This window comes from Anabrus simplex, chromosome 1 (genome assembly GCF_040414725.1).
Source record: "Anabrus simplex isolate iqAnaSimp1 chromosome 1, ASM4041472v1, whole genome shotgun sequence".
NCBI classification, from domain to species: Eukaryota; Metazoa; Arthropoda; class Insecta; order Orthoptera; family Tettigoniidae; genus Anabrus; species Anabrus simplex.
Genome location: NC_090265.1, coordinates 586,526,042 through 586,551,515, shown reverse-complemented (window position 1 = coordinate 586,551,515; position 25,474 = coordinate 586,526,042). Strand labels below are relative to the sequence as shown.

Sequence of the window (25,474 nt, the reverse complement as noted above, 5' to 3'; positions counted from 1 at the left end):
AAGTGCTCAGGTCATGCTTGCCCACAAAATCAGGGACAGAATGCAATGTATGGCAAGGTATTAAGTTCTGAATAGGCCACCATTAAGTTGAATACTATTATGCTCCAGCTCATAATTATCAAATTAAAACCCATAAGTCCAAAAGAAAATGTCAAATTCTCCCTCTTAGGCCCTTAAAGCAATAATTAAATTGGAATAAAGCGTTCAATTAATGGATTGAAACGAAGTCGAGTATGTTTGAATACTTAAATTAGTGAAAGATTTCCTAACATAGGTAATTAAAAATTCGTATAAGTAATTCAAAACTTACTTGGCTAACTAAAGAAAAACTTATCTGTATAGTTAATAACTTATCTGGGTAACAAGAAAAAAAAAAAAAAATTATTGGTCTGGGTGCACCCTAGCAAAGAAAAGAAAAGAAATATTTACAACATGAGTTCCAAAAAGCAAAATATAGACTGAGGGTGTCTTCTTCATGGTATCCAGGACGCATTTTTGAGACTTATAACCATATTTTAAGAATTGGAATTTTTCCCTACTACATATGAGGTTTGAATTAACTATTAGCTCTCCCTCGGAGCTCATATTTATTTACTGCTATAGAATAATCCTATCCTTCTCAACATACTAATAAATACCTATGGGTGCTAATCTGGGAGGATAGTTCCCTAATGTTTCCATACATAATTAAATCACAATGTTGGATATGGAATAATGACCATTGAAAATTTAATTAAATGTTGAATGTTGAATATTAATGCTTCTTTGTCTACGTCCTTTTTATTCTGCATGAATTCCGATAAGTTCCCCTTTCAAATCAATGTAGTTCTCATGAAAGTTCAATCAGAACCAGTAAGACACATATACCATTTAAAGATCCAAATCCTCTCGTCATTTTAAGCTAAACATAGGTGCGATATTATACTTGTTAATGACTACCCTACTAGTCTCGTCTGAAATATGCTATCAAGAGTGGTGCATAGTGTGAAGACTTGACCGTTGAAATCATTTCTACATTTCCATTTAGTCATCAGTGATGGGATGACGCCTAAGAAATTACTACGTTCCTCTCGTCTGAGTACAGATTGGTATTAAGAAAAAAAAAAAATTTGTGACAGCACATGTGTTCAGTTCGTCCTCCTAACTGCGATTTTGTTGACACTACCAAGTGAGCGTTCTAACCAACAGATGTCACTCAGATCTTATTTGTATTTCTACATGCTTGCTCGTGAGATAAACAGAACATGAAATTGCTACACGTTCATTTCCTAATTAGCAAAACTCTACATGAAAACCGTTAAGTGCATAGCCACGTCACCGTGTTCATCCTCGCGAAGAATCAATAACTATCATTATTCTCAATCATCAATCACGTATCAACTTCTCTTAAAATATTACTATTACACTTTCAAAACCATAATCTGTCTCCTTACTAACACGGGTTCACTTCTTACCATTGTGGCCCTTATTTTTTTCAATTACGGTTCATGGACACATTTCCAAATACTATGACCTTCATTCAGTCATAACCACCATTTATCATAAACAGATTTGTCTACCTAGCAAGCATATCCTACTGTTGGTTCCCAACTTGACATTCATTGACTATAACCAATGTACACACGTATCTATATCGCTCTTTTATGTATCATACAACTTACTGTCACTTTTGACTAACTCAGAATTTCACCCTACATGGATCACATTTCGAACGTAGGCTTTTATCACTGAGTGACTACCTATCTAAGGATTTGTTATGCACATCTGAAGATTACCTATCCACCTTTATTCTAATTTATCACACCACTCTTGTCGTTTAATCACTTCGCACCGAACAAATTAATAAATCATACTACATTTACAGTTGAATACAAACATTCTTACACTGATTTAAAAGTAAGACTTATCTGAATTCAGCAGCTCCAGTCGCCGTCATATGTCCAGCTGACAGGACATATTGAAACGTCGCTACTTATTTCCCTGGGTGGACGGGAAATATTCGCATATTCCTCCTCTGGGCTCAGTCATCTCGGTCGGCAACGTCATCCTGCGGCACCCATTTGGGCAGTCTGGCTTATCATCTCCTTAGAGCTTCATGTTCATCTGTGGTCTAGTTGGAATAGAATGGCATATGAGATTAATTAGCATTTCCATTGTGAATAACTGTGAGAAACTGTCTAATGTGAAGATTGTTCCCTCTGAAAGAGTTGATTTACTGGTCGAATATTTTCCTTAGGGTGATGTAATTTTAGAATTTGAAATGATTAATTCTCTTTCTTCACTCAATTTCGAGTTATTGTAGGATTCCCTTTGTAACTCTTCACTTCGGTAATATCGTGAAGTACGTCAGCAGGGACTGCAGTGACGTAAGCTTGTTGCTGTTATTTTTCTCTCTTCACGTCTCTTGGAGTTCGCTGAATGAAATTATTAGTCTCCCGTTCAATTCGCAATGTAGCTTCTAAAAATTCCTTCTTTATCCCGCGGAGCTGATTTCTTGTTGTGCCGTCCTTAAGATTCTGGTGCAGTTACTTCCGTCTTCAATTCGTATATTTTAGGTAGCAATCCAATCTCGTTTTTTTTTTTTTTCCCCTCTCCATAATTGTTAGTAACAATATTCCCGTTCGATCCTTTTCACTGCCTTCTGGATCTTACTTCTTCTTCTCTCCCACTTGATGTGAGCACTTTCGCCTTCACATGCGGTATGATTCAGATCTTTCGGCGTTAATTATTCCAAGATACATGGGTTCCATCTTTGTTCTACTTACGGTCGTAACTTCTCATAACAGTGAAATGGCACAATATATTGGTTAAAAAGGTCCCAAACCTTGACCTAAAGGTTGTATAGAGGCTGAAGATGCCCAAAATAATGGGTGAAACATGTACCTGACCTAAATAAGTCTACATAAAATCATGTAGATAATAACCACATTAAACGTGGAAAGTATTGAATAGGTGTTTTTTTAAATTAAATTATCCTTGATATCTATGCCTAAAAACAATAAACTACACTCAGAACAGCACAAGGCCACACAAAGACAAGGCAAGGCAAGAATTGACCAGTGAGGAAGTAAGTGCTGAAATGTGCTTCACAGTTATATTATTCTTTTCCACACATAAGTGACTATTTCCCCAAACATTTTTTTTTTTTTTTGTTCTAGATAACCATTGTTACAGGATCTTCTCATAACCAAGCCCAGCAATTCAACTTTCAACAACGTAATACAGTATCAGAAAATTTCCGCTAGTATAAACAAGTACAGTACTACACACAAGATCTTCAAGTTTATAAAAATTGGTTTCTTCATCAATAGAATATACTTTACTATAAACAGTAGAACAAAACCAAGACTGTACATCAATTAGTCTCTCACCATTTTACTAGTAACTCATCAATTCTAGAAAACTTTATCATAGATCACTGAACAAGCTTAGAAGTAAAGAATTCTGATTACATGTTACTAAATGTGGTTCAATGAAACACAAAGGAAAAACATTTAAATAGATTATCATAGATTGTAATTTTTATTGAGGACATATATTTCAATATTTTTAGATATGTTTGTACCTTTACCTTTTAAATTTTGTACATTGTGATGCTGAAGATGTCACTAGGAAGGACAAACATGTTCCTCTAATTTTATTTTTAAAAATAATCTTTTATAGGTGGGCCGGCACAAGGTTGCACTTGACAGTTGTAATTCATGTTGGCACCACTACAAAAATGAAATGAAGAACGTCACCCGTCAATCAGAATCACCAATCTACTACTTTTTATGTCAGATACAGTTACGCATTTTATTCGTGTTAATTCGTATTTAATTCCGTATAGAGCTTATAATATTTTATTTGCCTACATAGATACGAGTATTTTAAAAATATTATAAGGTTTAAGCGAGCCACAAAATAAATACAAACTATTTTCAGTTGATTGTTGTTGGCAATATGGGTAGTATAGTGGTGGCATCTATATCTAGCTTGACTACCATGTTGAAGTGTTGCCATTTCGTCTGTCGTCGCTAGCACGTGGTCAGGTGTGATTGGCGCGTTTGTGAACGTTTTGTTTTCTTTGTGAGATAATTGTGAAATTTTATTTTAACTAATGCAGTGCAATGTCACGGAAACGTCAGCATAGTTATGAGGCTCGAAGTGATAATCCTTTGCGCCGTGGAGTGGCCCTTAATAGTCAGGCATTAGAATTAGTGCGGAGAACTCGTTTTATGAGAGGGAGAGGAAATTCGTACCCTTGTATAGACGTTTCTCTGTTCCTGCAGATCAAGTTCTGTAACGCATTTGTCGAACATTAGGGCTTTCAAAGCGTACTGCTATTCAGACAGGTGTTCGCCTCCAAGAACAGAAGGAAAAAGGGACTGGAGAATATAGCAGTAGCGGAAATTGGGCTGATAGTAGGGACTTGTTACACAGCACTCTAGGAAAGAAACGAATTAAGCTATTTCCTGTAACAGGAATTAATTATTTCCAGGCTGATGCAATACGAAGACACGAGTACGATTATTACAGCTCAAAGTCCCTTCTGTCATTGTTATGGACAATGCACCTTACCACTCCTTAATAATGGACAAGACCCCTACTTTGAGCGCCAGTAAAGAACTGCTAGTGGAATGGCTGCAGGAAATAAATAACCCAGCGAATGTGTGTATGACTAAATTAGTCGACGAGGTAGCGAAGGAATAAGGACACGAGGTTATTCGGTTGCCGCTGTACCACTGTCATTTCAACCTCAATGAGTTGGTACGGTATGGGGTGAAGTAAAACATTACGTACTCACTAATGACAAGTCCTTCACAATTACTGGAAGGACTGTTCCGGGAGAGTATTGCTCGAATGGATGCGGCTTTATGGAGGAAGAAAGTTAGCCATGTCGCAACATTCATTAACTCGGCAATGGCAATACATGGCATCAACAGTGACTGTCAGGAGTTGATGATCTGCCTAGACGACGATGACAATAACAACGAAGGCCACGGTAGTGATAGCAGTGATCTGGAAGGCATTGAGCCTCTACCTGCATGAATCAGGTATGAAAATAAGGTTTCTGAATTTTCGTAAATGTTATAGATTTTGCTTGAAACCTTTTGTGTTAGCACCGGTGTATATTATGGTGTATTTAAAGTGAGATTCTTGCCGGCTGATTTCTTCCGTATTTTCAAACATCGCGATAAAAGAACTTCGTAGTATATGTATCTCGTATCATTTAGTGTGATGAAAACTTTTATTGTAAACTTAATCGATGTGTTGAAAGTTCGATTTTTGTCGGCCGATTTCATTTGTATTGTATATCATCGCGATGATACTAAAATAATTTCTCCCATGATTTTAAAAACTCACGTGTCGTGCAATCAGCTGTGTTGCGACGGCAACATCGCTTAGCGCGCCATTGCATTGTGACCAACATTGGGCGCAGCTGTCATGTGCAACCTTACGCCGGCCCACCTATAAGTGTTGTAAAGGTGGAACTTTTTTTGATACGAATAAAAAACTGTTCAAAGTTGGCAATACGGGCAAAAAATGACTTACATTATATGCAATGGTTCATGTTTAAATTATACAGAGGTGTCCCAGTTTCATTATCATGATATGTACAGATGTTATTTACTAAAATTTAACATACAGAGGTGTCGAATGGAACATGTTCATTGATGCCTTTAAACTAAGCCTGACTACACAACTACATTACAAAAAGGAACCATCTGGCATTCCAATTGGATATTCTGTTGACAAAGGAGACATGGAAGGAGCATGTAAGCAAAACTCAACATGCATCCCATAATAAAAAAAAGAGGCACTGATTTTGCTACAACAGTATCTCTTGAATCAGTATCTCAACTGAAATTTTACCAATTTACCAAAACCAAATGTGCTAGTGATGGGCCCAAGTAAATGACAAGATGACTGAAGCAACAATCACTTGAGAGAGAGAGAATCTGAGCAAAAGACATACAAGTCTCATGTGGTTTGTGCAAAACTAAACATTCCCATTTTACATATGGAATTATTTTGTTAGTGATTTTTGATCTGTACCACTTATACAGAGAGCTTTGCTGTATCAATAAAAATGTGCCTGAGAAGTTGCACATGCAAAAGCTGCTATTATCAAATTGTTAATTTACGTTTCTATTTCCTCCTGAAAGCCTAAATCTTACTGATATGAAAATTATGAAAATAGGCAATATCTGTTGGGTCACAAACTACATGAGCAAATGGAACATATGTAGTGATTTGGCAGTGGCTGGTATTTTACTTAGTCGCCAGTAGGGTTACATGAAGTACTGCTGCTTCCTTTCCGAGAAGAAAAGGCACGCCAAGTAACAGCATAATCAAAGTGAGGAGTGGTCTACTTTTAGTGCACAGGTGTGAAAAAAAAATCATTCAAGCCATCAGTGATGCCAAACAAAATACTCTTACAGCCGTTACATATTAAACTAGCTGATGTACCCGTGCTTCACTACGGAATTCTACACAGTATACAGAATATTCTAGGTTAGGTAGTGTACACGTTGTGAGCAAGATTGCATGAAATTGCATAGCTCTTAACGTTACCCTAGAAACGCGACGGGGAAGTCACCAAACATCTTTTCTTATATGAAGACTGAGTTAGGGAATTTTCACTCTAATGGTAGACCTGCTTGCATACCATCAGTCACAATCAGGCTGAGGATCTTTCATTATAATGGTAGACACTCTCCACCTGCCTTTTTACATCCTCAGAAAGACTGTCTAAGTGGTTTTCCCAACTGAAATGGACATACATTACAATGATGTCAGTAGGAATGGCACAATTAAAAGCAATGCTTTCATATATGAAATACTCAATTCTCACTTTTAACGAGCAGGACTAAGCTGCCGATCTAACAGTACTAAGTTCCAGAGCTGGAATGACCAGGCCGCAGACTGCCGTGAGCCGTGAACACTCTTCATCCCTTTTCGGCGGGGTGGGGGTCGGCGACTCCCAGGGCAAAACTATGCCCTTTTACTAATCTGTTTCCTAGGAGTACCCGATGAGTTGGAAGGTATCAATTTTCTACACTGGTGGCGGAAAAGTCTATAGACTTAGAAGAAAATTTTTCCTCTAAGCCAGAGGAGAAACCCTCTCTTCACTGCTAATTTGAAATGAAATGAATGTAGAATTTAATACAAATGAAGAGGAAGACGCTTTTTTTTTTATACGAAACAGCTATTCTCAGGGTTGAATTTTGAGTTATATAGTGAATTGTGGTGCTATAATTGTTCGGAATAGCCCTATTGTTATTCTAGACCAGGCCATACTACTACTACTACTACTACTACTACTACTCTACTACGTGAGCCTCTGCCTTAAGTATGCCCACTGCTCATTCAGAACAGCGCGTCAGAGTAGGGATCGAATAGCTGGAATACTATGAACCACTGTGTTACGTACCAGCTGTATCAGAAAATGTATGAACCAGGGGAATGGCCTGCTGAAGAAGAAAGTTTTCTAACTACCCAGCTATTTGCCTTCAATTTTCAGTCAGACTATTATACTCGGTAAGCAGCAGTAATCCCATCTATCGGAGTTAAGAGGCAGCATAAGAGACAAAGAACATCACAACAAACAATGGTCAATGTAATTGTTGATCAATTTTATGCACTTTCGATATTGTAGGCCTTCATGTTTAGTTTTCTTCCGACTCTGAAATACCTCTCTTATCATAGTCGGTACGGTAAAACTGAATACAAATGACCAGAAATTGTATTCTCCATAACTTTTTTTAGGTAGTACATTTTGATAGGACCAATAACATAGGTACAGTAGAAGTCCGCTATAGCGAGTACGGTATATAACGAGAACTCCGTTATAGCGACAACATTTTTCTGTCCCTTCAAAATTCCTATATTAAACTGTGTATCGTCCTTCGGTTACAGCGAGAACCCTATCACTGGCGCATCCGTTATTACGAGCGATTAAGCGCGTGCAATTTTTTCCGTTACCAATATTTATGCACCCCAGCAATGATACTGCATGCGATCGATTACCTTCGGCATCGTTTCCTCGCTGTGTGCACTAGCAATTTCTCTCGCCGACATTCGAAGGCGATGTTGGACTCTATTACTAATATCCGGCGACAGTTGTTCCGTAAAGAAAATTCAAAATGAAAGAGAACATATATTCGTAATAAATGTGTAAATAACATGTCCGATAACGGCTGTTAACTCGTTAAAATTAAGGCTGACTAAACAACCGCTTAATTTTGAGGCTAAATACTGCAATTAGGTAAGAATGGGATACACCTTGAGATATGGCAGAGTGCTTAATTGATTTCAGGGGTTAGTTTATGTTCAGTCGCGTCTGGTTAAATTACGGAAAGGCTATTATGAAAATTTATAGCAAGAAATGTATAATTTCTCTACTGGCGCTTGAAGTGTGTTTTCATCATACGTATAGTACAGTTAAGTTAGGATACGTGACGCTGTTTGAAGAAGAAAACTGAAACGTTTGCAACAAAATGCTATCGATCATCTTCGGTACGGTATAGTTTTCTCACTTTGTGCATTTGCGAGCTCTTTCGTTAACATTCAAAGGCGATGTTGGAGTTTATTAGTAATACCCATTGACTGCTGTTCTCTAAAGAAAATTCGAAATGAAGGAGGAAAACACCTTTTCGTAATAAATGCGTAAATAACGTGGCCTATAGCAGTTGTTAACTCGTTAAAAATAAAGACTGAAGTAAACGATATCTTAATTTTAATGTTATATACAGAAATTAAGTAAGAATGTGATACACCTCAAGATATGGCAGAGTACATCACTGATTTCAGAGGATATTTCATATCTTCTCACGTCTAGTTACGGCTATTTACATGTAAATTTCTCGCGAGGAGGTTATTTCTCTACATGCGTTTCAAATATGTTTTCATGTTAGGCTACATATACGGTTAGGTTACGTGACACTTTTTGAAGAAGAAAGCTGAGGTGTTTGCTACAGAAATCTCTGGAGTGATACCGTATTTCTCCGAATCCAAGACTTTTTTTTCTCAGAATCTGCGAAAACTCAAGAGTTGTTGCATTCGCGGCCTAACAGTAAGTTAATGGATACCACTGACAACTACCGCGGTGACCACGCTGCTTCTTTTCACACGCGCACAGAAATCGTTGACAATAAACGACCGCCTCTTTACCACACATCACTAGCCACACAACCGGTTGTACAGAGCCTGTGTGTTTCTCAAATCTGCAGAATGACATCAAAGCATGCGACCCTTCGAATTCTAGAAAAGCCATGGCTACTCAGTGGCAGAGTCATAACGTGTCTACTGTACTTGACGCTTAGTAAAATTAAGGTTTATAGATAGCAGAAATATTTTCGTGATGGATAATCGTATTGTAAAGATACGTGGAAAAGTTATTGCCGGCAAATTCTCAACGGGTTCTAGTCGATATTATGATGCCAATTATAAGTGAATGTTTATTAAACACACGGAAATGTAGAATAATTGTTCAGCAGCAAGAAAATACGGCATAGGCCTGACTAAAGCCAGTATTTGGTGTTAGCGTGAAGACAAAGAGCTAAAAAAATGCGTACTGTACAATAAATGCATTCAGTGATTCGCAACAAGTACCGTGGCGATATAAACTCGTTCGTTGACTTTCAACGTTCGCGATTAGGCCAATACATCGCTAGCCGCTGAATTTGGCCGAACCCGACAAGCGAGACGTGCGTGTAGCGGCAGCCGGTTATATCTGACGCTGTGTAAAAGTAACAGTTTTATAGACAGCAAGAATAATTTCCTGATGGATCATTCTATTGTAGAGACGCATGGAATAGGTATTGCGGGAAAATTTTCAACGAGTTCTCTTCGGTATTATGATGCCAATGTTGAGTTAATGGTCCTTAAGCCCGCGGAAATAAATAATTGTGCAGCCGCCAAAAATAAAGAAATACGGCATGACGAAAGTCAATGTTTGGCGTCTAAAAATAGTCTAAAAATGCGTAGGCCTACTGTAAGACAGGCATTCATATGATTTTACGAAGTTCTTTTTGAGCCTGATTTAAATTTTTTGAAGGAAAAAGTGGGGTTCATCTTGGATTCTGAGATATATGGTACTATATTTTTTTCAGAATGAAATTAAACATACACTTTCACGTAGTATCGGATTACAAAAAATAACAAACAAGTAAGCCGTGGTGTGGGTATCATCTACTGAAACGCAAGTTTTGAACAAACTGATTGCTGTTTCCTACCGATTTTAAAGTGCATGAAGGGTTTTCGACTTTTATACAAAAAATCGGATATAACGACAATCTGTTATAGCGAGTAAATTTTTCGCTGTTATGAATTCTCGCTATAACAGACTTCTACTGTATTTAAAAATTACATTTTAGGCGCCTTCCCCCACACTACAATTTCATTTAGGGTGAATAAAATTTTCATTAAATTCTGTTAACCCATTTTCTCATGGCTCGGTATCGATATGGACTTAGCAACAAAAATACAAATTCATGAATATCTGTGTTATCATAGCCGGTATGGTAAAAATGTATGACATAAATGGTCGGAAATTTAATTCGATATAACTTTGGCCATGTAGTATTTATCGATACGACCACTAATAATATAAATATCTGAGAATTAAATTTTAGGCCTTCCACTAAACTACCATTTCACTCAGCGTGTATTGAATGATAGGTTATAGTGGCTCATTCTCTGACTTTGCGTACCCATTTTCAATGATGTAGGACCACTAATAATGTAAATATTTAAGAATTAAGTTTTAGGCATTCCCCTAAACTACCATTTCACTCAGCATGAATAAAATTATGTATAGCCTAAATTATAGCAACGTAATCTCCGAATTTGCATACCAATTTTTATTAAGATAGGACCACTAATAACACAAATATTTGAAAATAAAATTTTAGACCTTCCCCTAAACTACCATTTCAATCAGCGTGAATAAAATTATTTATAGCCCAGATTGTAGCGATTTATTCCCCGACTTTAAATACAGATTTTCATCAAATTCTCTTTAGCCGTTTTCTAGTGATGTGTGTACAGACAGACAGACAGACAGACAGACAGACAGACAGACAGACAGACAGACAGACAGACAGACAGACAGACAGACAGACAGACAGACAGACAGACAGACAGACAGACAGACAGACAGACAGACAGACAGACAGACAGACAGACATTATGGAAAGGTAAAAATTGCATTTCCTTGTTACTGTGGATATGACCAATACATAAATACCTATCTTTTCAAATTCTGAGCAATGTACAGACAAAACTCTTATTTTATATACATACTGTAGACTAGCTGATGTACCTGTGCTTCGCTACGGAATTCTACATTGCATACAGAATTCCAGGTTAGGTAGTGTACACCTTGTGAGCAAGATTGTATTGTATTGCATAGCTCTTAACGTTACACTAGAAACGCGACGGGGAAGTAACCAGACGTCTTTTCTCATATGGAGACTGGGCAAGGGAATTTTCATTGCAATGGTAGGCCCGCTTACTTACCATCAGCCACAGTCAGGTTGGGGAGTTTGCATTATAATGACAGACACTCACTCTCCACCTGCTTTTTTACATCCTCAAAAAAAAAATGTCTTAGTGGTTTTCCCAAGTAAAATGAACATTGGTCATTAAAATGACGTCAGTAATATTGGCACGATTAAAAGCAATATGAAATACTCGATCAAATGAAAAACCACGCATTTTCTCACTTTTAACGAACAGTACTACTTTGCCAATCTAACAGTTCAAACTAAGTTCCAGAGGTAGAATGACCAAGCCTCAGGCAGCGTGATCCGTGAAAACTCTTTGTCTTTTCTCAGCAGGGGGGAGGGGTCGAATAGTTGAGAGTCCCAGGGCAAATCTATGCTCTTTTACTAATCTGTTTCCTAGGAGTACCCGATGAGCCGTAAAATCTAATTTCACTACACTGGCGACGGAAAATCTATCTGATTTGGAGGCAAATTTTTCCTCCAAGGCAGAGGAGAAAAACCCTCTTCACTGCTAATTTGGAATAAAATGAATGTAGAATTTAATAAAAGTGAAGAGTAATACGCTTTTCTTAAGAAATGGCTCTTTTCAGGGTTGAATTTTGTATTATTTAGTGAATTGTAGTGCTATAATTTGAAATAGGCCTAAATTGTAATTCTAGACCAGGTCATACTACTATTACTAAGCGAGCCTCTGCCAAATGTGCACACTGCTCATTCAAAACAGTGCGTCAGGGTAGGGATCGAATAATTGGAATACTATGATGAACCAGTGTGTTACGTACCAGCAGTATCAGACAATGTATGAACCAGAGGAATGACATGCTAAAGAAAAAAAGTTTTCTAACTCCACAACTATTTCCCGCCAATATTCAGTGAGGCTGCTATACTCTGTACGCAACAGTAACCCCATCTATCAAAGTTGAGGGCACCATAAGAGCCAAAGCACATCACAACAAACAATGATCAATGTAATGTTATTGTTGATCAATGTTATGCGCTTTCGATATTGCAGGCCTTCACATTTAATTTTCTTCCGACTCTGAAATACTAATCTTATCATAGTTGGTACGGTAAAACTATAAAACATAAATGATCGGAAATTGTATCCTCTATAACTTCTGTTATGTTGTACTTTTCTATAGGACCAATAACATAGGTATTTAAAAATTAAATTTTAGGCGCCTACCTCTAAACTACCATTTCATCCAGGGTCAGTAAAATTGTTTACAGCATAGACTGTAGTTTCTTCTTCCCCGACTCTATATACCGATTTTCATTAAATTCTGTTCACCCATTTTCTCATGGCTCGGCATTGATGTGGACTTAGCAACGAAAATAGAAATTCATGAATATCTGTGTTATCACAGCCAATACGGTAAAATGCATAAGACACAAATGACCGGAAATTTTATTCTATATAACTTTAGTAATGTAGTATTTATCGATAGGACCACTAATAATATAAATATTTGAGAATTGAATTTTAGGCCCTCCCCTAAACTACCATTTCACTCAGCGATTTATAGCCTAGATTGTAGTGGCTCATCTCCCGACTTAACATACCGATTTTCATGAAATTCTCTTCAGCCGTTTTCTCGTGATGCGTGTACATACATACATACATACAGAAATTACGGAAAAGTGCATGGACATGACCGATACAGAAATACCATTTTTTTTTCAAATTCTGAGCAATGTACAGACAAAACTCTTATTTTATATATATATATATATATATATATATATATATATATATAAGGGTGTATACAGAGAGAGAGAGAGAGAGAGAGAGAGAGAGAGAGAGTGTGTGTGTGTGTGCGTGTGCGTGTGCGTGTGCGTGTGTGTGTGTGAAAAGAATCTCAATGAGGATGGTCAGGCATTTACATATCTTTTCTGCAGCAGTTTCCTTGATGGACATCTGTTTCAACAAAGTCACTGTCACAGAGGTTACCATGTACATCCCACCGAAACAGGGGAACGACTGCATGGCTGTACTGACCAACGTAAGGTACTACATGTTAGTCTGTGAGGAGCCGTGACACAGAGTGTTTGTTTGTGAAACTTGCCTCATGGATGGGTATGACCTGGATATGAAAAACTGTCACTGGTTGACAGAGAGTGGGTTAACCGTGCGGGCTGTAGCTATATGTGTTGGCTGAAATTCATCCACAGTACAACATGTATGGCAGCAGTGGTCAAATGAAGGGGCACATGTTCTGAACCTGGGACAGGATTAAACGATGGAAAACAGTAGGGAAGGATCGATGCATTATTCGGATGTTCCAGACAAATTCCAGAGCAACAGCAATGGAAATTTGAATACTGTGGGACCACATGTATGTGACAATTAATAATCATTTGCACGCAGCTGGTGTATGATCCAGTGTCCCTAAAGCAAGTGTTCCACCGACCCCACAACAAGACATTACACTTTTACAGTGGCCTGTAAAAGTGACATAAACTCTTCTGAGCATGTGTAGAATGTGATGGATACACACCTGCAGAATTCAGTCACCCCAAACTGTGAATGAACTGATCCTTGGAATGCAGCAAACAAGGGCTACAATTCCACCGGATGTGATTCAGGATCTCATACTATGCAGTTTTCATCAATGTATTGCAGCTTGGGCTGGACACAACCGATACAGACCTGTGTACATGTGTGAACATAGAACAACCTGAATGTGTTATCGCGTTGTCGTCTCATACTCGTCCACCATGCACATTTGGGGTGTTGTAGGCATATCCCTTCATAGTGTTGTAATTTCCATGTCACTTACATTGCACAGTATATGAACATCACCTAAACAGAACTGTTGAAATTATGCCACAACATTGAGCAGTATACATGGTTACACTCTTTGGCATTTGATAAAGGTAATGTGCTACACGTCTACACAAAAGCAAGCCTCATTAACTGAGATCATCCCTAGATCCAGTATTATCAGTTCTTAATAACAAGGTACTCCCTCACTTTAGTTGCATATATCCTAAACAATAATAAACTGATCATAATGCAGATCTGACATTCAGTACTTACCTGCTAACAAGACTGTTGATAAGCAATGAACACAGATCATGTCCTGCAAGAATAAGAGTTCTGAAAGTTGCTGCCATAAGTTCAAGCTGATGATTCTGTAATATTAAACAATATTTTTTAAATACACAAAAACAACAGGGCATGTAAAATTAATATACAACATGAGTTTAATTTGAAAAACCTATATCATTTCATATTGGTACTAGAACAATTTCAGATATGTACTGTAACTATAAGTGTATGACTGGCAAATGTAAGGAAAAGAAAAAAAAGAGAGTGATATAAAAAATGACAACAATTGCATAATTTAATAAAATATCTTTCAGCTACTCAGTGACTTGAATTAATGAGCATTTCAAGATAAACTGAAATAATAATGTTGATTAACCTTCTGTCTACCAAGAGGGGTACAAGTGTACCCCAGTTTTAATTTTTAAAATTATTATATGCATTAACATTTTTGTAGGTTTTTCATACACAGTTACATAGTTAAATGAACATTGCTTGAATATCATGATACAACCCAAAGTAAAAATGATGCAACTTTTTTAAAATTATGCATCTGAAAATGATGTGGGGTATATCTGTACCCAGCTTGGTAAATGTGTACAGTGTTTATTTTTCTCTGTGTTTCTTCTGGAGTTGGGTAAAGAGCTCATAAAACTGCATGTGAAGGACAGAGTAAGGAAAACAAACGGGGTACCATTAAGATCTGACTGCAATGAAGGAACCTCCGGGAGCTGACCATGTGGCAGGGAGCATGGAAATAGTGCAAACAAGACACCGTAAATTGTGTGAGGAAGAATGACAGAAAATCAAGAAAAAGGTGTATTATGTGCCTGTGCTTCGTTTGTAAGGAACATTCAGACACAAAACCTGAAACAACATGCAAATCCTGTTTGGGAGGACTTGGCTAACAAGGTAACTGAATTGCATGGTAGAAAAAATTTCTACCATTAGGTTGTGAAAAATTCATGCAAACAAGAAAGAAAGGAAATCCAAAAAATAAACGCATTCAGTTCTTGTGGTTTGCTTTTCAGGAACATTCAGATGCTAAATCTGAAAAAAACAAACGTTCAAAACTTGTTTAGGGTGACGTAGGTCTCATAATGACAAAGTATTACACATCATAAACATAATTAATTTTGTCTATATTAAGTTGACAATATTTGAATATTTTGAGTATATGAAAAAATACACTATTTTGTTTGGATACATTTGCACCCTGCTTTGTAATCAGTGTGTGTTCTTAATCTTGGTAATCTTGGTATTAGGAAGGTTAAATTCAGTATTCAAATTTCAAATTTTACATGAAATCTAAATTAGTGAGTGGCTGCATGTGTTAATGTGCTATGGCTAAGGAGCCAAGCTCTGCATTCAGAAGACAAGTAGGTTTCAGCCCCACTGCTGGCTGTTCTGATAATGGTTTTCTATGGTTTCCCATTTTCATCTTGAGGCAAATACTGGGACAGTTCCTGTTGATAAGCCACAGTCAATTTCTTCCACCTTGCTTAACTTCATCACCATAACTCATTTCATCTTCATTAGCACCTCAACTGCTGAGACTGGTAATAGGAAAGGCATCTGGCCTTTAAAAAAGCCATATAACTTCATCTTGCCTCATTCTTGACACCATACCAGAAAATGGGACTAAAGGGTGGACATACACATGAAATCAAAATTACATAAACATGAACTTTCAGTTATGTTCTTAGTCCAAATTGGACAGTGTGATCATTTTACATACCTTTTGTACAGGTTGCTAACGTTCTAAACATATTCAAGTATTATAAGCCAAGTATATGTCTGGCCAGTTAAATCTGGTTAAAAATGGTGTAGGTCTCATAATTAGAAAAGAACTAAAGGAATACCTAGAATTGGTGGAAAACATAAATGATGGGTTAATTAAGGTCAGACTGAGACTTGAAACAGGAAATACAGCCAGTGTCCCCACGCCGAGAGCTGGGCGGCGGTAAGCCTGACCAACTATAAGGACCACGGCTATGGGCGGAGGTGTCCTTATAAAAGGGAAATGGACCCTCAGTGGAGGAAATGCCTCTGAAACCCCATAACTGCATTGTCTGTACTCCAGAGGAGTGGCTACAAAAGACGTCGGTTCTCCATGTTAGGAGCGGCCTACAAGTTCCGGCTGGCAGTGCCTCTAAAATGCCTTTAGGAGTGGCAAACCCATCGTAATAAAAGCCTATATGATGACAAGTGTTCTGAAACCTCAGAAAATGCTAGCGCGTTTCCCCACAAGCGACGTGCAAAATGCTAGGGCATTCCCCACAAGCGACGTGCAGTTCTTGTGATGCTGGGAGAAATGTGAGAAATGGGTGACCAGCAACCAAATACATCAAGACAGCGACCATCAACGTAGTGACACTACCCGGGAAAGTGGAAGAAATTGTAGATTTTATGGTTGCTGGGAATCAGTGCGACCAAATGGAAAGGAAAAGGTGAAAGGAAACTAAAGAAAGGGTACAGCTTATACTATAGTGGAGGAAGAGAAGCCAAAAAATGGTGTAGGTCTCATAATTAGAAAAGAACTAAAGGAATACCTAGAATTGGTGGAAAACATAAATGACGGGTTAATTAAGGTCAGACTGAGACTTGAAACAGGAAATACAGATATGGATCTAGAGGAATACCTTGAATATCTGGAAGGCCATGTACAGGACAAACAAGTTGTGATCATAGAAGATATGAATACCCAAGTAGGTCAGGAAAAAAAAAGGAGATGAGATTATAGGACCATTTGGATATGGGAAGAGGAACAAGGCTGGAGATATTTTGGTAGAAGGAATGAGCTGATCACTGGTAACACCTGGTTTCAAAAGAAAAACAGAAGATACCAAGATATAGCTGGGATAACAAAATCAAAACTATGATAGATTACATTTTGGTCAAGAAAGGTAACAGGAAAATGTTGGTAGATGTAATAGCCCTCCTAAGTGAATCTTTTAAAGGAGATCACAGTTGTGATAGCTAAGTTAAAGTTGGAAAAGATACAGAAGATAACTGATTAGGCAGAGAAAGCTAAGGGTGTGGAAATTGCAGGAGAAGGAAATAAATGAAGAGTTTCAGACACACATTAAAACAAGTATACCTAAGGAAGACACTGGAAGGGTCAAAGAAGAATGGGCATACTTTAAAACAGTCATGGTGGAGTCTGCAGAAAAGACCTGTGGAAGAGTATCAGGAAGGAAGAAAGATCAAGAAACGCCCTAGTGGAATGACAGGGTAAAAGATATAGTTAAATGGAAGAAACAAGCTTGGAAAAATTGGCTGAGAAACAGAACAACAGAATGCAAAACAGAATACAGGCACTGCAGGAAGGAGTGCTCCAATGTGGTTCAACAAGAAAAAAAGAAATGCTGGCAAAAATTCACTGACTCACTGAAAGCAAAAAGATATTATTCCAGTGGGTAACAAAGAAGAAAAACTCAGGCGAAGGTGCTAACTTCATTAACCCTTTTCACTCCGGTCGACTGCTCTAGCAGTCAGGAGGGAGCTGTGCAGCACACTTGGTGGACTGCTGTAGCAGTCGTGCTGGAGCTGTGCCTCATAGCCGGTCAACTGCTGTAGAAGTCTCGTGTCTTTCGGCTGTTTTTCGTTTCACTATGACAAACTGCTGGGGAAGTTTAGGCCTTGGAGGTCTCTCGTGGCTGACTTGGGAGTCTATCGTTATGGCTAATCACCAGATGAAAGGAGTAACCAGTTCGAAGACGAAAGTACTACTCACTTCGCGCCTAGTTGCTCCCCTGTGCTGACATGGTTGTGCTTCTTAATTTAGCTTTCGATCACTTTTAAACTATGAAAGTCCTGATTATGGAGGATAGATATACTGTGGGGGAAGCTCTTGCCCTCATATTGTGTAGTGACTTTGAAGAAGAGGACGATGATAGTGATTTATAACCTGATTCTGGTGATGGAATGATTTCAATGACACCTTTTACTTCAGGCACGTTTCCTACTTCAGTTACCTCTTCGTCGTTTAAGTAGTCGGCCTACTTCGACGACTCGACTGAACATGAAGATAGTGAGGATGAAGACCGGGAGTCTGAATCACCGAGCAGAAAACTAAATTGGGGAAAGAAGAACCTGAATATGAAGAAACAATTTCGACACAGATAATTCCAACTGAAAAGTTTAGTGGAAAATGCTAGCATGTTAAGATTCTTTCAGCTGTTATTTAACACGAGTATCAAAACTGTTCTGTGCAAGGAGACTCATAGATACTTTTCTCAGAAGGTGGCTGCAGGTGGAGTTACGCATTCAAAATAAAAACAAATTTAACCTCTTCCTGTTCTCTCATCACGTCGCGAGCCATACGCGGATGGGAGAGCAGAGAGAGACAAGTATCCCGTACAGTGGGCTCGGTGAGCCACTCGCTGCTCACGTCCAGAGGGTCACACTACCGACTCGCTACACCAGAGTGAAAGGGTTAAAAACGAACAGGAGGAAGTGATGACACAGAAGCAGGATATAATGCAGAGGTGGGGAAAATACTTTGAACAGATTTACAGCGTGCAAAATATATCAGTACAAGGAGAAATTGAAGAACCAGATTTAGTGCAGACGAAAGATAAGGAAAACTAGGTGTCCATGGCAGAGATTGATGGACCACTAAAGTGATAAAACGAGGCACAGCAGCTGGAATTGACGAGGTCACCATAGAAATGGTGATAGCAGCAGGAGCAATTGGCCTATAGTGGTTGTATAGACTCTTCAGAGTGATATGGAGAGAAAAGACTGTTCCAACAGAGTGGACGAAAGGGGTCATTATACCAATTTTCAAGAAAGGAAACAAGAAGCAATGTGAAAATTACAGAGGAGTGACACTGATACCTCATACAGCTAAGATCCTTGAAGGAATCTTGTATAAACGAATAAGAGACAGAGTAGAGGGAAAATTGGCAGAACACCAGTATGGATTCAGATGAGGAAGGTCCACATTTGACCCAATATTTACACAGCATCAAATGATGGAAAGGTATTGGGAATATGGAAAGAACATGGTAGTAACGGTTCTAGATATTGAAAAGGCATATGATAGTGTCTGAAGGAATTTGGTATGGGAAACAGTAAGAGAGGCACAGATTGGGAATGAAACAACGCAGATGGTAACAGCATTGTATCAAAATTGCAAAAGCTGTGTTAGAACCAAAGTGGGTCAAACTGAATGGTTCAGAGTTGAGACAGGCTTAAGACAAGGAAGTGTATTGTCTCCCTTACTCTTCATTATCATGGATAGAATTCTACATAATGTACAGGAGAAGATGATGGGCGAGCAAGAAAATTCTATGCTTTTTACTGATGACATTGTAAGTTTGGGGGGATAATGAAGAGGAAGTACAGACACAAGTTGACTTCTGGAAAGAGGAGATAAGAAATTCTGGAATGCAGATTAGTACTGCGAAAAGCAAGACTTTGATCATGACGAGAGGTAACAGAAAACCCAGGGGAGTGATAAAAATAGGAAATGAACCTCTTGAAGCAGCAAAACTTTTTAAATATTTGGATAGCATTTGGATAACATGAAAATTTGGATGGAGAAATTGATTTTAGATACAGCAGTCTGCAAGTTCCTACCAGTGTGAGAGAGACATTGTATGGAACAAAGATGTGCCAATGAAGTGCAAGCAGGTTTTATACTCATCCTATTACAAACCTATACTGACCTATGCTTCAGCAGCCTGGACGTTGACTAAGTGGAACCAAAGTAAGATACAAGCAGCTGAAATGAGGTTCTTGAGGAGCATACAGGGAAAGACAAGACTAGATAGAATACAAAATGAGGAAATAGGAGAAGCATGGGAGTGTGTAAACTTCAAGAAGAGAATGATATAGAAAAGCTAAAATGGTTTGGACACATAATTTGAATGCTAGGAGAGAGAATACCAAAGAGAACATTCATGGATACAGGGACTGCAAAGAAGCCTAGAGGACAGCCTAGAATGAGATGGAGGAGTTCTGTTGTGGACTGTATTGCAAACAGAGGAGTCTATAGCAATAAAATACTAGAAGAGGAGTGGTGGAAAGATCGAATAAGGTGGAGGGCTTTGGTACACTATCCTATCCAGAGAAAATCTGGAAAAGGGAACGGATGAAGAAGAGGAAGAAAAGTAGAGGGCTTTGGTACACTATCCTACCCAGAGAGAATCTGGAAAAGGGAATGGAAGAAGAAGAAGAAGAAGCAGCCAAGTATTGTAATTTCACCTTATTTTCTTGACACGGCATGAGCCTAAAAGCCCATAATGATCATGTCTACAAGTATAGGCCGTGAAAGCATTAATGTTAACATATTTAAGTATTCTTTATCAAGGCGACTTGTTTCCATTTCCTCTGTACTTACACTCGTGGCTTTGGCACTAAATTTTTTAAATAAAAATTTTATCTGCTCGCAATTTCCTTGGTTTTCTTCTTCACAACAGTCCCACCCAAAGGTATGTTTAAACTTTGCTGCTATTTAAACCATGTTTGCAGGGCTTGTTCCACTTCATCGTACTTCCCAGATTTAACTTTCTAGCAATTTCCTGAAGTATTTCCTGCAGGAGCCAAGAGCTCTTCTTTCTTTGCTTTGCTATAATGCTGCTCAGCGTAGATGGTGGCATCGCCAGCTCCTTCGCCAAAGAGAATTGTTAGTGCTTTCTGCTTGATCCCTTTCTTCTTTATTCCACTCATTTTCACTTAAAACCAACATTTGCACACTGATATTACAACTAACTTCACTGACTATTCATACTAATTAAGACGCTACACTACTCCAAAAAGTAGGCCTATGCGTTTGGAAATCCGTAACTTAGGCTGACAAGCATGCTACATCTCGTTATCATGTGTTTTCAGTCTCCCTAGCACCCCTTACACCTGCTTAAAGGTTAACAACAGCAAATGAGAAATCTGGTAACTAATTCTTAGAACCTATAGCACACTTGCATTCCTACTGGTTGTCATGGCAACAGGAGTAACTGCTGGCTGTTTTGCAAATACATTAACACAGGGTCAAACTGGTAGGCCTGCTAAATTTACTTTCCCATTTTAATCCTTTTCATGCTATAAGTAATAAAGGAAAGACAAGCAGGTTTGAAGTTAATTACAGAGATGAATCCATGGGAAAGTTTTTGGAATATTACATGTGTGTAATAAAGGTGCAGAGGCACTAGCAACACTGTCCTTAGTGCACATGTACACATCAACAGTTCCTTTCCCTGTCTCCACATCATCATTCTATGTTCAAATAATGCATTGTAATAATTATGAGCGACATGAGAATACAATGTTTAGCTCGCATAAAGGTAAAAATAAACAGAATATTCAATTTTACGCCAACATGTGATGTATGATGAGAGAATGCAGTGTGCGTTTTTTTCTTTTGCATGGAGGAATGTTACTATACTACCAATATAAATACCGTATTTCACGGCATGATCGTCGCACTTTTTATACAAAAATTTTCGAAAAAATTGTAGGGTGCGACCATTATATGATGAATATTTAATACCAGTATTTGTATTACTCAAAAAATGTATTTATAACTAAATTGTATTTGATACAAATTTAAGATGCACGTAATACTCGCGTTTATACATCAAAATAATTAAAATAGTCTAAAACAAAATTCATAATTTTTCACAACAATTCGGCGAACGTTTTTCCAACCTGAAAATAAAAATTAACGTATTAAGTTAATTGTCATTAATTTGAGTATTAAAGTTAAAATATTACACTTGCAAAAAATTATCGCTTTGTTGTGAAATGCGGACTTACCGGTACGCAATTTATTCCAAATCTTCGGTGTCGCTATCGCAGGATTTGCTATCTGATGCGCCTTCCTCGCCTCTGTTAATACCAGTATCAGATTTTTCGTCTCCCTGCCACACTGCGTCATCTTCGGAACCATCTAGTGCATTCGAAATCCCAGTCCTTTTGAAGCTCTTGAAGACTAGTTCAGGTGGTATAAGATCCCAACTCTTCTTCACCCACGAGCATAACAAGTCCAAGGGTGGACGCCTGATATTTCCGGCGGGCGTCAATTGCTGATCGCCGCTCATCATCCACTCGTTGTAAAATCGACGTACGTGGCCTTTAAAGGGTTTAACACATACGTCTAGTGGCTGCAAAGCAGATGTTAGGCCACCAGGAATGACTATCTGTCAGATCTTATTTGTAGTGAGAATTTGCTTCACTTCGTTCACGAGGTGACCTCGGAAACTATCTAAAACAAGCAGAGCTGGTTGTTTTAGTAGTGCACCAGGTCTTCTATTCCACACAGTTTTAACCCAGTCCAGCACGAGTTCTACATCCATCCAACCCTTTGGTTGCACTCGTACATGAATTCCACGGGGAAACTGTATATTCTTAGGCATCGTTTTCCTCTTGAAAATGATGTAAGGCGGCAACTTTCTCCCGTCAGCTGTAATGGGTAGCATTGCCGTGTATCGCAACTTCTCACTACCGCTGGTTTTCATTAATACACTCAGTGATCCTTTTAGCGCAATAGTGCCGTGCGAGGCATATCAAAAAAGATTGGAGTCCGATCGGCATTACCGATTTGAGAAAGCAAGTACGAAGTTTCCTTGCGCCAACGTATGACAAATCGGTGAAAATTTACAATCTTGTCCGTGTAATCAGCAGGCAACTTTTGGCTTAGTGTTGTTCTCCTTCGCACTGACAGATTGTGTCGTCGCATGAACCTTTTAATCCACCCACGAGTCGCCTTAAACTGAGTTACTGGTATGTTGTGTTTGCGCGCTACCTCCTGTCCCTTAATTTGTAACATTTCATATGATACACTGCAGCCATTGTTACGTATTTCACTGACGTACCTAAACACTTCTTCGTCAATTATAGGAAACTTCCCTGTTTTAGGACCTCTAAATGCGCATCTAGAAGGGTTTGTGCTTTTTAGCTTGTTTTTTACTTTCCGCCAGTCACGCAACAACTTTTCACTCACAGAAAATTTTCTTTCTCCAGCTCTGTTCCCGTGCTGTTCAGTGAAGGCAATTACGCTTAGCTTGAAGCCCGCAGAATAGTTTCTATATTTACCCATAATCACTTATAAATGCTTCACACGTTAATGTTTTGCGATATAAATGACTTTCCGTAATTGTTCACTATTAAAACAAATTATTTCTGCAAACACCCCAAACACAAATTAAAAACTTAAATTCTCACGCACACATGTCTACAGTAATCACGTAAATCTGAAACACATAAATGCATCTGTGATCTGTCCATTCCAGAGCAGCCAATACTGTTAGGCAACAAGGAAGCATGCAGCAATTTATCAGTTTAGCTCGTTGGTTGCAACACACTACTGCGCTTGCGCAAAGCTTGCAAACCGGAGCTCTAGCTAGCGCGGTGTAGACCTACTGTATAGTTGACTGTATTCCGAGAAGTCAGTAACAAACATTCCTCTTTTTTAATTTCTTTTAAACATACGGTAATTAGGTTAATATTTCTTCCCAGTTATTGATGATTTTACATTACATTACTGACGAGTTTATAAAATAAAACTTTAATAGCATTGGATAATAATTATCTTGACTGCTTGGATGAAAGTTTTCATCCCATGCCCGGGCACTTATGACGTAGTAGTAAGATAAGAGTCTAGCGATGACAACTGAGACATCGTAAATAATTCGGCTGACCGTGAGCTGAATAATTCCGTGGAAATTTGCATTATCGTCTTGGCTTTCACTTTGTGCGCAATAACACAGGAGCCGGCCCCATGGTGTAGGGGTAGCGTGCTTGCCTCTTACACGGAGGCCTCGGGTTCAATTCACGGCCGGGTCAGGGAATTTTACCTGTATCTGAGGGCTGGTTCGAGGTCCACTCAACCTACGTACCCGGTATTTCCTGGCGACGTTGCCGATAGGCGATAACTTACAGCCTTACGTATTTCAAATGGGAACTCACAATATGTAGGTGGTGAATAAATAGTACACTGTCTCGCGACCACGTTGTCAAACTGCCGATAGCCTACTGGTAAGCCATGCGTCGTACATATACCGGTATTATTCATTTATACGTTGTGCAACATGTCGCAAACGAGACTGTGTTGCCAAATTGCCCATAAACCATACACGTATTTAAATTGCGCATTCATGTGCAACTTACGTTGCAGTTCCATTTACCTTTTAACCAGATTAGTGAACAAAATTTGGACGTGCGACGATTATGTAATTAAAGGTTTAAAGTCCGATTTTTGTATTGAAAATAAAGGATGCGACGATTACGCGGTGGCGATGATTATGCCGTGAAATACGGTATTATACATATTATTCGTTATTGTAGTTTTGGTACATACTGCATCCGTGTATAAAAAAATACTATCATATTTATTAAATCGTGTTGTGACTATCAGGATAGTATTTGCAGGCTGGCTCACTTAACTGTTCACCTCTCCTCGTGAACATTTTGAGGCACAGTGCCGAACATTGCGTGTGTTGTGCTACTCTTCAGACGATTGCGCCTTACTTCATATAAGTGACTGACCTTCAACTTCTTCTAGATTTTATAATTTAAAATCGCGCAGTGTTAATCCCCATTGTTTTATACTGCTTCTTCAACTGCTCTTGAAAGACTCATCCTTTAATTTCTTGTATTCCTATGCATTGTTTTTGTATTTTTATTCGGCTGATGATGACCCATATTGGTGGTCGAAACCGGTACCGCTTCCACTTATAATTAAATAAGAATGTAACACTACATTTCTTATTTACTTGTATTGAATAGGTTGAACCGTGTTATTTGTTATTTCAATTTAATTGTGATACAGTTCAACACGGAACATCAGGAAAAAATTTTCTTTAAATTATTATAGTAGCATTGAAATATTTTGTGTCTTGGGTATCGATATCAAAATATATCGAATGCGATATTGCAATGTCTATGAGGGGGGGAGAGCTGGTGTTGGTGTCGTCACAGCATAACTTTG

At 38.4% G+C, this 25,474-nt stretch overlaps 1 protein-coding gene across 2 annotated transcripts in view; it reads right to left on the bottom strand.

Annotated features, from left to right (window-relative positions):
* Nup154 (nuclear pore complex protein Nup154) overlaps positions 1-25,474 on the bottom strand; it is a 324,740-nt gene that overhangs the window by 152,753 nt on the left and 146,513 nt on the right. For both annotated transcript variants that reach the window (XM_067144924.2, XM_067144923.2), the window contains exon 14: positions 14,533-14,627. In XM_067144924.2, coding sequence (XP_067001025.2) covers positions 14,533-14,627 — 95 coding nt within the window. The remainder of the gene's footprint in view (positions 1-14,532; positions 14,628-25,474) is intronic.